Source organism: Maniola hyperantus, chromosome 2 (genome assembly GCF_902806685.2).
Source record: "Maniola hyperantus chromosome 2, iAphHyp1.2, whole genome shotgun sequence".
NCBI lineage: Eukaryota > Metazoa > Arthropoda > Insecta > Lepidoptera > Nymphalidae > Maniola > Maniola hyperantus.
The window spans coordinates 1,232,100-1,247,603 of record NC_048537.1 but is presented as its reverse complement, the minus strand read 5'-3'; the positions used below and the strand labels follow the sequence as shown (position 1 = coordinate 1,247,603).

The 15,504-nt window shown below is 37.1% G+C and overlaps 2 protein-coding genes across 3 annotated transcripts in view; one reads left to right on the top strand and one right to left on the bottom strand.

Moving 5' to 3' along the window:
• LOC117989048 (metabotropic glycine receptor) overlaps positions 1–15,504 on the bottom strand; it is a 281,440-nt gene that overhangs the window by 101,998 nt on the left and 163,938 nt on the right. The window lies entirely within an intron of this gene.
• LOC117991082 (H/ACA ribonucleoprotein complex subunit 3-like) lies at positions 11,119–11,429 on the top strand. Its single transcript, XM_034978629.2, has one exon. It carries the CDS (start codon positions 11,154–11,156, stop codon positions 11,346–11,348), a length of 195 nt encoding a protein of 64 aa, XP_034834520.1. The 5' UTR covers positions 11,119–11,153; the 3' UTR covers positions 11,349–11,429.

The window sequence follows — 15,504 nt, the reverse complement described above, 5'->3', positions numbered from 1 at the left end:
AAAAGGAAAAGGTGACTGACTGACTGACTGACTGACTGACTGATCTATCAACGCACAGCTCAAACTTTTGGACGGATCGGGCTGAAATTTGGCATGTAGATAGCTATTGTGACGTAGGCTTCCGCTAAGAAAGGATTTATGAAAATTCAACCTCTAAGGGGGTGAAATAGGGGTTTGAAATTTGTGTAGTTCACGCGGACGAAGTCGCGAGCATAAGCTAGTTTACATATAATTTTGCAGGATCGATGGACGTTGGGGACCCAATCTGCTGGAATGGTGACTTTGCACCGGAAACCCGCAGCGTTGGCACTTGACAGAACCCCAATGTATTGGACCCCGGATGGACATATCCGACGAGTCACAGAAAGCCGCGCTGGATCCAGGGGCTCGATTGCGGTAAAATGACAGCAACAATATCACAATCGCAATCACGTCTGATTGGTTGACGCTCGCTCACTATTGGCTACAATGCATTGTTGCATCAAGAATACGGCAAATTCAGCCAATCACAACAATTGAGATTGTAATAATGATTGATGTAGCTTTTCCGCAATAGCTGATCTATTGCGGAAAAGCTACATCAATCATATTTATTCACTGCGCAATTTCGTGGCGTGTAGAAGTCGCTACAAGAGACATAAAATTCAAAGTCCTGACTGACTGACTGACTGACTTATATATCAACGCACAGCCTAAACCGCTAGTCCTAGAGACATGAAATTTGAAGGATGTGATCTTTGTAAAGAGTAGGTATCAATTAAGAAAGGATTTTTCAAAATTCCACCCCTAAGTGGGTTAAATGGGGATTTGAAATTTATGTAGTCCACGTGGACGAAGTCGCGAGTATAAGCTAGTAATAATAATATGTACATTAGTGGACGTCTATCGATTAATGACGGCAACGACGAGGTAGGCTAAAAGGCTTAAGTTTTTGAACTTTCCAGCCATCCCTAACTTACCTTTCAATCAAATTTTAAAAGGAAAGTTACCGAGGAAACTTGTCTTATATTTCAAAATCAGGAACTAAAACAATTCCACCCCATTGTTCAAACTGAAACCGAAGACGATAATAATGGAAGGTAAGATTAATTGAAATACAGAGTCAAGGATCAAATGATAAATTGCGACCCAGCCCAGGCCGGGAACTATGATAAAGGATTCGCAAACACGAGGATTAAATTAATTTGCTAAACTAATAAGTATATAGCGCCTGCGACTTTAGCAATGCAAATTAAAAAGGCTTTGAACAAAAGCATTGCTATTAAATTGTTTCAGGCGACAGATAACATTTATTCAGTCTTGTTTTTGTAATTATGAAAATAACTCTCTGCTGCAACTGTGTATTAACTTGAAAGAAAAAAAGAGGTCCTGGATTTCAAATTGCAATGAATACTCGGTACTTTATTTTAATATTACTTACTCGGTAATACGTAAGACTTTGGGTCCGGGTTTCAATAGAATAGAAAAGAAATAGTTTTTATTCCTCTAAATAAAATTTTAAAAGCACTTTAGAATAATTTTTTTTTTTAGAATATAAATTTTATTTTTAATGCAAATGAAAATACAAAAAACAAAAATACCAAACTTATTCTAGAACATAAAAATTACAAATCGAAAATATCATCTAAACCACCGCAACGAGGCAGGGTGCTGGGAACGCTGGCAGCGTTACCTCGTTGAATGGCCAGACTTGAATTATTCCGAGTAATCCCCTCTTGACTTTTTTTTAAAACATATCACTTTTTTAAAGTTGAAGGAAGTCATCGTCAGGAACCCTGCACGCCTCGCCTGAGAGTTTCACATAATATTTTCAAAGGTGTGTGAAGTCTACCAATCCGCAATTGGCCAGAGTAGTGGTGTAAAGCTTATGTTCTTCTCATTCTGAAAGGAGACCCGTGCTTGGTAGCGTGGCCAGTGGTGGGTTGAGATGATGTGAATGATCACGATGATGATGATGATCAACCTTAATTTAGCGTTGTGATAATATTAGAGGTTTGCTAGCACGTGTGTGTATTTTTTCTTTTTTAAGGTTCCGTACCACAAAAGGAAAAAGGAACCCTTATAGGATCACTTCGTTGTCTGTCTGTCCCATCTTACCGTCTGTCCGTCGTGTCTGTCAAGAAAACCTATAGGGTACTTCCCGTTGACCTAGAATCATGCAATTTGGTAGGTACAAGCAAAGTAATAAATCCGAAAACCGTGAATGTGGTTACATCACAAAAAAATTAAAATGTGTTCATGAACAAAATATAATCATTATTTTCAACTTTCAATGTAAGATTACTATACCAAGTGGGATATCATATGAAAGAGCATTACCTACACATTCTAAAATAGATATTTATTTATTTTTATGCATAATAGTATTTCATTTATCTCGCACTTAGTCGGGTTTTTTTTTTAATTTATAACTAGCGCTTGGCTGCAATCAGATCTAGCGGCAAGTGATGATGCAGCTTAAGATGGAGCGCGCTTGCCTAGAAGATACCTATTTACTCTTGACTTGAAGAAACCCATTGAAGGGGAAAACTAATGCTGGAAGGGCGTTTCAAATCCTAGCGGTCTGCAGTTTGAATTAGAAATGAGGAGGCAAAACGCTTCGTACGTATGGCCGTGGTATATTTTTCATAGAAACACGAGTAGTGTCTAGCAGCAATCAAACACATTAATTTGAAGCGAGATTTATTGATACAACTCAGCACAAAGCTGGGATCAAATGGTTTTGGCCGCGGTCTGAATCGGAACAGAGACAAAGGGCCTGCAAACACCGCTATCAATTGACTTTCAGATATAGATATCACATTCACTTGACCTAATCTGCGATGATGATGATGAATCTGTGACCTCAACTCTACCAGATAATGCCCGCGGCTGTTAAAACTAAATTCTAAAAAATCTTGTGAACATCCTTTGGTTTTTAGGATTCCGTACCTCAAAAGGAAAAAAGGACCCCTTATAGAATCATTTCGTTGTCTGTCGGTCTGCCTGTCTGTCTGTCTGTCTGTCCATCTATCTCTCCGTCTGTCCGTAATAGTAAAAGTATAATAATAATATGATAAATTAAAAAAATAAGTGCTGTATTGAGAACCTCTTCCTTTTTTGAAAGTTGAAAAGGAGCGCAAAGAATAATAGTTCATTTACATGAAAATTCATTTTCTTACCGAGAGTAGGTACCAAAAAGTAAATATTTTTTTATGAAAATCCTGTGTTATCCCTTAGGAATTCCCGTCTCTATAATTATATTCAAATTTTATGAACAGGAAGTACACGCACACACAGTCATTTTCAGGGTACATTTTGTAGCCGTAAAAGAAAATGAATATTTGTTTTATTTCGGTCATTCGCAATTACCTTTTATTATCATACCTATACCGTTAGATAAGTGATAAGACATCTTTATGGGTTATTGTTGCGCTAGGTTCCACCAAATATTTTCATTTATTTTTCCAAAATCAACAAAGATTTTAACAAAAGTACATAATGGTTATAAAAAATTTTTTTGTGGTTGCCAAAGGGAGCCTATTACTAAGCCTCCGCTGTCCGTCCATCTATCCATCCATCTTTCCGTCTGTCTGTCAGGGGACTGTACCTCATGAACCTAATATTTAATTCAGAGGGGTGTGTTAATAGTATAACATAGTATAGTACACAGTATAGTATGGTATGGTATGGTATGGTATGGTATGGTATAGCCCGCACATTAAAGCGCATAAAATCCGCCATTTTGATTTTTAAGAATTTTAGCTTCGTAGTGATACTCGCATCAATAAGACGAATTTTATGACGTAGATACCTATCAATTATCAAAATCTGTTGAGTCGTTCAGTAGTTACAAGCAGACATAGGAACGGACATACAAGCATACAGGTCAAACCCATAACTCTCCTTTGGGCTTCGCCACAGTGGGACAAATAAAGAGGTCAAAACCTCAGAAATGAAGAATATAATGCAGAGGAAGAAAATAATTATTTGCTTTAAATTTCTACTTAGCACTTTTGTTAAAACCATAAAATTCTACTTTGAAGGAAGATATTTTTCTTTCACTTTAATTAAGTAAATGATTTAAGCTAATTTAATTACTTAAAAAGTCTTTCGCTGTTTTTAGTTTTAGAACTTAAAGTTTCAGCGTCTGGTGCTTTTAAAAGTAAGTGTAAACTTACAGAGACGAAATTAGGGCATGAAGTTAATTGGGAAAGACGAGCAGACTAATTTCAATTAAAAGTATTTTATTACTGACTTTAGCTCACAGCTACATGCCGAAGATTTAACTACCAAACAACATTTGGAGATATCTCTCAAAAAGTTCAGATTGTTACTTAACGCTGACTTGTTGAATTTTTTTAAGAATCTACATTTTTCTTTATTTTTATAACTTTTATAGTGTTTAACCTACACTTCAAGGAAATATCTAAATAATTTAAATACATATCAAAAATTGCGGACCAGCAGAAATCGAACCCGCGTTTCCTGGGATCGCGCTCGACACGACGGCGACGCTCTGACCACTGAGATACAGTTCACTTACTGCCAGTGACGAAACTCGTGATATGTATGTTCACTCAGTACTGAAGCGACTGTTCATGCCATCTAGTAGCGACACTTTGCAGCTATCGAAACTACTTTCAAATTCCTCTTTCCTTGAAGTGTAAGCAAAAATTATAAAAATAATATATTAAACAAGCAAATATGTCATTTCTTGTTCAAAGAGCTACATTGTAATATGGGCGTTACCTTATATACGCAAGGAAACTTATTATGGAGTGTATGGAAAAGTGTGAATGGTAAATGTACCTACTCTGTTGTACCCACTTGTACCCAATTCAATATGCTAGTAAAAACAGTTTGAAAGTTGAAACTGAAACCAATTTAATGATTTCCAACATTTTCACCAGTAAATAAAGTTGATGAGACAACGAACAGATTTTACCCTGACCTCTGCCGCGGCGGGTTGTTTAAATTGATTCCACGAATTTGTTTCATGTTATACTAGCTGACCCGCCCCGGCTTCGCTCGGGTGGAATTTAGACAATTGAGGTGGGGGTTGAATTTCCAAAAATCCTGATATACATATTTCTTCATTTGTTGCCGGAAACCCAAATACCAATTTTCATGCAAATACCATGAAAAATGACGGACTTTCATACAAACTTTCATCCCCTATTTAACCCCCTTGGTAGTAGAATTTTCAAAAATCGTGAAATACGTATTTCTTTATTTTTAACCGAAAGCTTAAATACTAATTTTCATCGATGTAACTTCAAAAATGACGGACTTTCATACAAACTTCCATCCCCCATTTAACCCACTTAGGGGTGAAATTTCAAAAAATCCTTTCTTAGTGGATACCTGCTCTTTACAAAGATCACACCCTCCAAATTTCATGTCTCTAGGACCAATGGTTTAGGCTGTGCGTTGATATATATGTCAGTCAGTCAGTCAGGACTTTGAATTTTATATAATATACAGATAAAATGTTGATATTATGTATATTTATTACTATTTATTGTAATACCTACACAGCTTCAGGAAAGGCGGAAGTCATTTGTGTGGAATAAGAGTGTTTTGTAATAAAATTCCACAGCCTATTTTAGACTTACATGCATAATATTATTGTGAATTGAAGATTTGAAAAGAACAACCGTCGAGTTTCTTGCTGGTTCTTCTTGGTAGAAATGGCTTTCCAAACTAGTGATTGACTTCTTTTGACGATTCAAAAAGCACTCGTAACACTTTATTTGAATCAAAACCTTTCAATTTGTATTGAAAACATTTTGATGTTTTTAGGGTTCCGTACCTCAAAACGAAAAACGGAACCCTTATAGGATCACTTTGTTGTCTGTCTGTTTGTCTGTCTGTCTGTCTGTCTGTCTGTCTGTCTGTCTGTCTGTCCGTCTGGCTGTCAAGAAACCTACAGGGTACTTCCCGTTGACCTAGAATCATGAAATTTGGCAGGTAGGTAGATCTTATAGCTGACATTTGGGGAAAAATCTGAAAACCGTGAATTTAGGGTTAGATCACACAAAAAAATTAAATTGTGGTCATGAACTAATAATTAGTATTTTCAACTTTCGAAGTGAGTGACTATATCAAATGGGGTATCATATGAAAGGTCTTCACCTGTACATTCTAAAACAGATTTTTATTTATTTTTATGCATCATAGTTTTTGAATTATCGTGCAAAATGTCGAAAAATACGACTGTAGTACGGAACCCTCATTGCGCGAGCCTGACTCGCACTTGGCCGGTTTTTTTAAACAGAATATGATAATAATATGATAATAATATAGCGAGCAAGCGAGCAGGTGACCCGCCTGCTCGCTTGCTCGCTATATCTATTAAAAAAAAAAAAAAAAAAAAAAAAAAAATGTCAGTGAAGGGCTTTGAAGATTTTTGCCTACTTAATAGTCTGGTTGGCTAGACTATTGTACTGATGACTCCACCAGTACTTTTACTTTGATAACTTTGATAGCTTAAATCTCGGAAACGTCACATATTGGAAGGGGTTATTCAAGGGGCGGACCAACAAATTCCTAAAAGGCCGGCAACGCATCGGCGGTTCCTCTGGTGCTGCAAATGTTCATGGGCGGCGGTAATCACTTACCAAAAAAATAAATAAAAATCTGTTTTAGAATGTACAGGTGAAGACCTTTCATATGATACCCCACTTGATATAGTCACTCACTTCGAAAGTTCAAAATACTAATTATTAGTTCATGACCACAATTTAATTTTTTTTGTGTGATCTAACCCTAAATTCACGGTTTTCAGATTATTGCCCAAATGTCAGCTATAAGATCTACCTACCTGCCAAATTTCATGATTCTAGGTCAACGGGAAGTACCCTGTAGGTTTCTTGACAGACAGACGGACACACAGACAGACAGACAGACAACAAAGTGATCCTATAATGGTTCCGTTTTTCCTTTTGAGGTACGGAACCCTAAAAAAGGTTTCGTCACATACTATACTTGTTTGTATTAATGCAGTACTGATGCTATAGCTATTGATTAATACAGGTTTCATGCATGTCTGCTATTTATTATTCTTAATTGTACGTGGGTCTTACATTTCTATCTCGCTTAATAGCCTAGTGGTTAGGACGTCCGCCTTCTTATCGGAGGTCGGGGGTTCGATCCCGGGCACGCGCCTTTAACTTTTCGGCGTTATTTGCGTTTTAATTAATTAAATATCACTTGCTTTAACGGTGAACTTTGAATATGGTGAAGAATTTCCGTATTAGTAGTTTGCCGGATTATACTTTCACAGTAATTATTAAAAGGTTCATAAAGCATGGGGAATTAATTAAAAAAACCATAAAAGACCGTAATGAGACGTCGGCAATTGGTCGGCGGGATTTACGACTCACAGCGGGATGTAATTCGGGACGCAATTTACAAATTTTAGGCAATCATACTTGATTCATAGAATTTTGCGAAATACGAATAAATAATTATTTGATTTATGCTGATTTTGAATATTACGTCAACGACTTCGCCCTCGTGTGGTTTTAGTTTTTTCAAAAACCTCCGTGGGAACTCTTTGGATTTGACTCGCTCCAGCAATGCACGGGGCTGCAATTGCTTGTACAGTATGGTATAATAATATTGTAAAATGATCTCTCGAAAAGAGCAACCGCCGATTTTCTTGCTGGTTCTTCTCGGTAGGAACGGCATTCCGAACCAGTGGTAAATTAAACTAGTTGACGATTCAAAAGCACTTGTAAAAGTTTACTTGAATAAAAATCTATTCTATTATTTATCTTCCGGGACAAAAGTAACCTATGTCCGTCCCCGGGATGCTCATCTTTTGGTACAAACCAAAAGATGAGCTGTGAAATACTAGCAGATATACACACAGACAAACACTTTCCCAGTTATAATACTATCAAAGGACTACTTTGATAGAAATTGGTGCTATGTAAGATGGCGGTTTGTCCCTGGGAAATACAGCCCATTGACGGACAGACGGACAAATGGACACACGGCCGGACAACGGAGGTTTCGTAAAAGAGTAGAAGAGTCCGTTGTAGTAGGGTGTCGCTTCAAGTACGGAACCCTGAAATCTAAAGATAATCTACAGAAGAATACTACTCTCAAGAGTGTTAAAGAGTTCTAGGGTGATAAAGAATTAAAAAACCGGCCAAGTGCGAGTCAGGCTCGCGCAACGAGGGTTCCGTACTATAGTCGTATTTTTTCGACATTTTGCACGATAATTCAAAAACTATGATGCATAAAAATAAATAAAAATCTGTTTTAGAATGTACAAGTGAAGACCTTTCATATGATACCCCATTTGATATAGTCACTCACTTCGAAAGTTGAAAATACTAATTATTAGTTCAGATCAATTTTGTGTGATCTAACCCTAAATTCACGGTTTTCAGATTTTTCCCCAAATGTCAGCTATAAGATCTACCTACCTGCCCAATTTCATGATTCTAGGTCAACGGGAAGTACCCTGTAGGTTTCTTGACAGACAGACAGACAGACAGACAACAAAGTGATCCTATAACGGTTCCGTTTTTCCTTTTGAGGTACGGAACCCTAAAAATTACATAATCATATTTTGCAACGACAAAATGGTCTAATTTAATACGATCATTATTCAACAAACCACATTTTATACGGCAATATTGAAACAATCAACATTTTGTCAATTAATTGTACAGCTTAGATCCTATAGGTCTACATTTGTACACATTAATCTGGCACCGTGTTGAGCTCAGACAAACCAAAATTTATTCGTTGCCTCCGATTAATTCGATGTGAGAATCGATTGAGCCATTCGAATGATTAATCGATGTGATCCAAGCACAAGTTTGAAAATGGTCGCGTGTTATTAAACCAACTGGGTAGCTTATACTTGCGACTTCGTCCGCGTGGACTACACAAATTTCAAGCCCCTATTTCAGTCCCTTAGGGATTGAATTTTCAAAAATCCTTTCTTAGCTGATGCCTACGTCATAATAGCTATCAGCATCCCAAATTTCAGCCCGATCCGTCCAGTAGTTTGAGCTGTGCGTTGATAGATCATTCAGCCAGTCAATCGGTCAGTCAGTCAGCCAACTTTTCTTTTTATATGTTTAGATGAAAACTGTCAATGAAGTTTTTTTTGTTAACGGGAAGGGGGAGGGAAATTTCTTAAATACACGATCCCTTTGGGGTGGGATTTGAACCGACGACCTTTCGGTTTTCAGTCCGCTCCTTAAACCGTTGAGCTATCGAGGTTGTGCCACAGCAAGCTGCCGTCTTCCCGGGGTTGCCAGAATTAGCACTTGACTGCAATCTCACCTGGTGGTAAGTGATCATGCTGTCTAAGACGGAAACGGGCTAACCTGGAAGGAGTATGGCATTAGTTATTAAACCCATACAACTTTGGTTTCTACACGGCATCGTACCGGAACGCTAAATCAAATAAGACCACAGCGCATACCACTGCGCCAGGGAGATCGTCAAAAGCATTGAATTAATGAAGTTATTGATTTTGTTTTAATATTACAAAAATAATTTGATATTTAGTTTTGATAATGTTTGTAGCTATGTACGTAAGTCACGCAACGTTTTCTATGATTTATTTGACTACAATTCTAGAACTGGTAACTAAAGCGTAAAGCAGTTAACTTGATAAATGGCTTGGAAAAATCCCCGTTAACTTGTAAAACCCTAGTTTGGTAGATTTTCTATTTCCTAAAAGTAAAACCAGAAACCAGACGATGTTCTTCTACGGCCAGGTGGTCTTCTACTGGCTATTTTCCCCAGAACAATGACGAAGGAGGTCGTATTTGCTATTTCTCATAATGTGGCCGAAGTATTCCAACTTCCGCACTTTATTCTCTTCAAGATTTCAAGATCTTTGCAGCCTTTGTAGTACAGTTGCATTTTTGACACGCTGTACCCAAGAGATTCTCAAAAATAAGCAGGTAATAATTTGGCAGTCTTATCGCTACCTAGCAATCTCTGTTAGTCGTTATACTAACACCGAAGACCCGATAGGCAGATCTTCTAATTTCAGGTAAGGAGAAGGAACAATGAAACGAACGTATTCTTCAGCGGAGTGTGTAACGGTTTATTTTTGACAGTTCTTATAATATACTATAAGCCAACTATAGACTAATTTAAGGCATAATCTACATGATAGTTACGATAGGATGTGAACGCACTATCTATATATATAAAATTCAAAGTCCTGACTGACTGACATAGACCACACCTAAACACGCACGCACAGCCTAAACCGTTGGTCCTAAAGACATGAAATTTGGTAGGTCTATTCTTTGTGAAGAGTAGGTATCCACTAAGAAAGGATTTTTCGAAATTCCACCCCTAAGGGGGTTAAATGGGGGATGGAAGTTTGTATGAAAGTCGGTCATTTTTCAAGTTATTTGCAAGAAAATTGGTATTTGGGTTTACGGTCACAAATGAAGAAGTGTTTCAGGATTTTTGGAAAATTTGCCCATAAGGGTGGTAAAATAGGGGATGTAAGTTTGTATGTGAAATCAACGCACAGCCTAAACCGCTGGTTCTAAAGACATGAAATTTGGAGGGTCTATTCTTTGTACAGAGTAGGTATCCACTAAGAAAGAATTTTTAGAAATTCCACCCCTAAGTGGGTTAAATGGGGGATGGAAGTTTGTATGAAATAAAAGTTTTCTTTCTTTCTTTCTATGAAAGTCGGTCATTTTTCAAGTTATTTGCATGAAAATTGGTATTTGGGTTTTCGGTCACAAATGAAGAAATACGTGTTTCAGGATTTTTGGAAAATTCGCCCATAAGGGTGGTAAAATAGGGGATGTAAGTTTGTATGGGAAAGTTTTAATTATTGATATTATAATTGACTTGAAATTTGGAAAGTAGGTTTTTTCTTGAGGTTAGGTGTCAGCTAAGAAACGACTATGAGAAAATCCATCCCCTAAAGGAGTGAAATGGGGGTTGGAAGGTTATAGGTGTTATTCGGTGCTGTTCAGAGTGCGTGTCCTGATGTTATAATATTTGTTTCTGAAAAAAAAATGCCATTTGTTTCCCGTAGGCTACGCGGGCGAAGCCGCGGGCATAAGCTAGTCAACTTACAAGAAGCGTTAACAATCTAACAACTATTATTATAAAAAACTGAACTATTGTTATAAAAAACTGAAGATATAGAAGAAACCTTTAAAATGTATTTAAGGTATTATTTGAATAAAAACGGTGACAGACAATACACGCTAGCGACGATAGAGCCGAATGGGAAACCTACACTATCAGCCCATCCAGCACGCTTCTCCCCAGAAGATAAATATTCCAGACAAAGGATAACTATCAATAAACGATTTGGTCTACTCGTCACCCAGCAGCCAGAACCTATCCATTAATCTGATATCATGATAGATTTTTATTAATTTTGTTTAACCATAATTAAGTAAATGTAAGTTTTAAATAAATAAATGAATCTCTTTCAGGCAACCAATGCAAATGCATGGTGCAAACCAATTTTATTAGTAGGAGTTTCAAAGGGGTAAAATATAAATTGCAGAAATTGCACGACAGTTAAAAAGTGAGACTATGACTTGTACACGAACATCGTCATTGCGAAATACGACTTTTACAGAATAATACGGAATATTTATGCAATTTTGCATTCTTGCTATTCACGAATGGGCAAAATGCAAGTAATTTTTAGAGGTCCTTACCCGAAGGCTGACAACGAGACCCTATTATTAAGAGCCTGCTGTCCGTCCATCCGTCCATCCGTCCATCCGCCCGTCAATCCCTCCATCCGTCCGTCTGTCATGACAAATCTCCACCTCCCTTGGCCCCATCCACCTCTGGGTTATATGGGCCAAATCGCGAGGGATTCCCGTTCGATACTTGCTCTTGGCGTTTTCCCGGGGAGCCTTCTTCACTCCCTACAAATAAGCTCTCTTTGCGTGTTCTATCGCCTCTGTAATGGGACTCCCCATCTTGAACGCCATAACAACAAATTATAGAATTTCAAAATGACCGCCATGAATATTAAAAAAATTAAAAGTACTATTTTTTGTACGATGGTACGGAATACGGAACCCGTCGTGTGCGAGTCCGACTCGCACTTGACCGATTTTTTAATATCTAATGGTCTGCGAAAAATGCAAGGTTGCATGAAAGGCGTCATCATTAAAATTCCACCACTTTATTGCGCGAAGGAATCTTTTGCTGGATTTTGTAATATAAATGCAAAAAAGAGTGAACGGTATTGTAACTTGGTGAGGATTTTGCGAGTGAAATTGAATTAGAGGAATTATTGAATTGTGATATTATCAACGCGGTAGGTATATAACAGCACAATAGCTAGCGGCCTACGACTGCAATAGCCTAATTTTTGCGCTATTTGAGAATAATTATATTGTGGCTAATACCGTTGTACACAATCTTTAAACTTAACTAAAATGACACGTCTAATTATTCTATTGCTATCCGTTTCATAATGTTTCGTAAAAGGATAGCACTAGATTTAGACCTGGTAATTTAGTTTAGTTTAGAGATTGTGTACAAGAGAATCGGCCCAATGGTAGATTTAAAGATGCTGACGTCCGAGGTAACCTTAACTTTTAGGAGTTATCTATGTAGGTTTTAAACAATTAAGTATCATTTGCTATAAAAGAGAAGGAAAACATCCTGAATAAACCTGCGTACCTGAGAGTTCTCCATAAATATTAATGTTCTCAAAGGTGACAAAACCAGGAACATGACTGCCTTGCCGTATAGATATTTTTTTTAAAATATTTATAGCCAGAAGTTATATGTAGAAGTTATCAGTACTCATATTATTAATGAGAAAGTGTGTCTGTTTGTTGGTTTCTTGGTTTGTCCTTCGATCACGTCGCAACGGTGCAACGGATTGACGTGATTTTTTGCATGGGTAATGGTAAGATAAAGACCTGGAGAGTGACTTTTTATCTCGGAAAATCAAAGAGTTCCCACAGGATTTTGAAAAAACCGAATTTCACGCGGACACAGTCGCGGGCATTAGCTAGTGATGGAACAAAGAAACTTACATACATGAACTCTAAAAACTTTACCTACACTCCTTTTTTGGGCAGACATGTTGTAAAAAGATAAATGCTCCAATTTTCTTTTTTTGTTTGAACTTGTTTTGTTTTTCACAAGTTTGTCACGTGAGACAAGAAAATGTAGCCCGACACATTTTTGTCTCGCTCGCGTTAACGACAAGTAATTTTTCACACCTAATGGACCGCAAGGAACGCTGATTGCATTTTAAATAGCTTTTTTTCATTAAAATGCCAACATTCACTACTACAAAGAACTTTTCAAAGAGATTTATAATGAAGTAGAACAAAAAGATGTTGAGATTTTCGAATTACCTACACTAAATATAATATTAATCCAAAACAAATCTCCCACCGAAATCTAAAATTATTCTTAGAGACAATAATTATTCTTAGATACGAGTGAAAAACCTAACCCCAGAAGGTCTAAGGCGCCGCCGGGCAAATCGCATCAGTTTCCGAAGCGTTTCTGCGATTTTTTTAAGTCAACTAAGGTAAACTAGCTGAAACACAGAAAAGCTGTGATAGCCCAGTAGTTAAGACGTCCGCCTCCTAATTGGAGGTCGGGGGTTCGATCCTGGGCACGCACCTTTAATTTTCGAAGCTTTGAGCGAAAAAAGGAATTAAATATCACTCGCTTTGACGGCGAAGGAAAACATCGTGAGGAAACCTACATACCTGAGAGTTTTCCATAATGTTCTCAAAGGTGTGTGAAGTCTGCCAAACCCGACTTGGCCAACGTCGTAGTAGTCTCTTCATTATGAGAGGAGACCCGTGCTCTGTAGTGAGCCGGCGATGGGCTGATCATGAAGTAAAACTAAAGAATAATTCTTCAATTATATTTTTTTAAAGATAGAAAATCTAACGTGAGTAGCAAAATCAAAGAGAAAAATAAAGCAAAAACATTATTCTGTCAAAAGCATTACATGAAGTAAATAAATCTTCAATTATTTATTTTCAGCTACAGAACCAACCTCTTTTAATCCCACCTAATGATAGCTTTCAAGCAAAGAACGTCTCCCTAATGATATCAACTTCAGGAGCTTTTTGAAGTCTGCGCTTGATAACATTATCAATTTTCCTTTCGTATTGGTTATTCTGAGAATATCGAATTGATATTTTTTTTACTTTACCAGCTCGTAACATTAATATAATTATGATAATGGTATCTACGTGATCAAATCAGAAACGAGGAGACCGTAAGAGCGTAAATGAACGGGTTGCGAAGCTGCCCGCCAATAGGCTACTTGACTCATATCTAATTTCGTCCAATAAATGATTATTTATTATAGTATTTTGCTTAAGACAACGAAATATATCAATAACAATTATTAAAAACGCAGGATTAAATTAAAAAAAATACAGTTTTTATTTTTATTTGAAACGCAGAAAACGCTGTCAGCCATAATGTGACGTCATTAAATATGTAAACAAAGAAATGTCATCCCTATGTCACGCGTGGACTAACGTAGTATCCATATATATAAAATTTAAAGTCCTGACTAACTTATATATCAACGCACAGCCTAAACATCTAACCAGCTGGTCCTAGATACATGAAATTTGGTGGGTGTGTTCTTTGTAGGTAAAGAGAAGGTATCCACTAGGAAAGGATTTTTTGAAATTCCACCCCTGAGTGGGTTAAACGGGGGTTTGAAATTTATGAAGTCCACGCGGGCGAAGTCACGAGCATAAGCTAGTTTTTATATATTTCTAAAAACTCATAGTAAACGTAAAAAATTATCGTTTTCTCTTTATAAATTGAATAAGTTATTAAGTAAGACTTACAACGAAGTGATCTTTGCAAAAATAAATTTGGGTTGCAGTCGTTAGTGATATAGGATCGTGTTACGTATATATTTTATTTCATTGGGCACTCTAATCCACAACTTTCCTGTGGTCTTTATCGATGCGTTTTTACATTCTCGGATGTTACAATAATGATAATTAAAATATTTTCCATGTAAACTAGTATAGAAGTCATGTTTATTAAACTTTGGGAAGTTATGCTGTTGTTTACAAATGCATGACGTCAGAGCACAGATAATCTATCGGCCAAACATGGCCGACAGTGTTTTCACCTGTCTAAGAAAAATATATTTTTAAATTAAAGTTTTACGGTTTTTAGGGCGCAAAAAAATATAGTGTTAATTTTTTTGATCTAATAGGACAAATATCAACCATTTAAGACCTACTTAAAAAAGTGTCAACTAGCCTATTGTGTAAGAATAACCATTTCATGGCTATCGCAATCGTCAAGAATTCTGCCCTTTGATTGGCTGTGAAAAAATGTAAACAGCGAATCAACCAATCAAAGGGCAGAATTTCTTGACGATTGCGATAGCCATGAAATGGTTATTCTTACACAATTGGGGGGCTGATGTGGCAGTGGTTAGGGCACATAGTTCGAAAAACCGGCCAAGTGCGAGTCAGGCTCGCGCACCGAGGGTTCTGTACTACAGCCAAATTTCATGATTCTAGG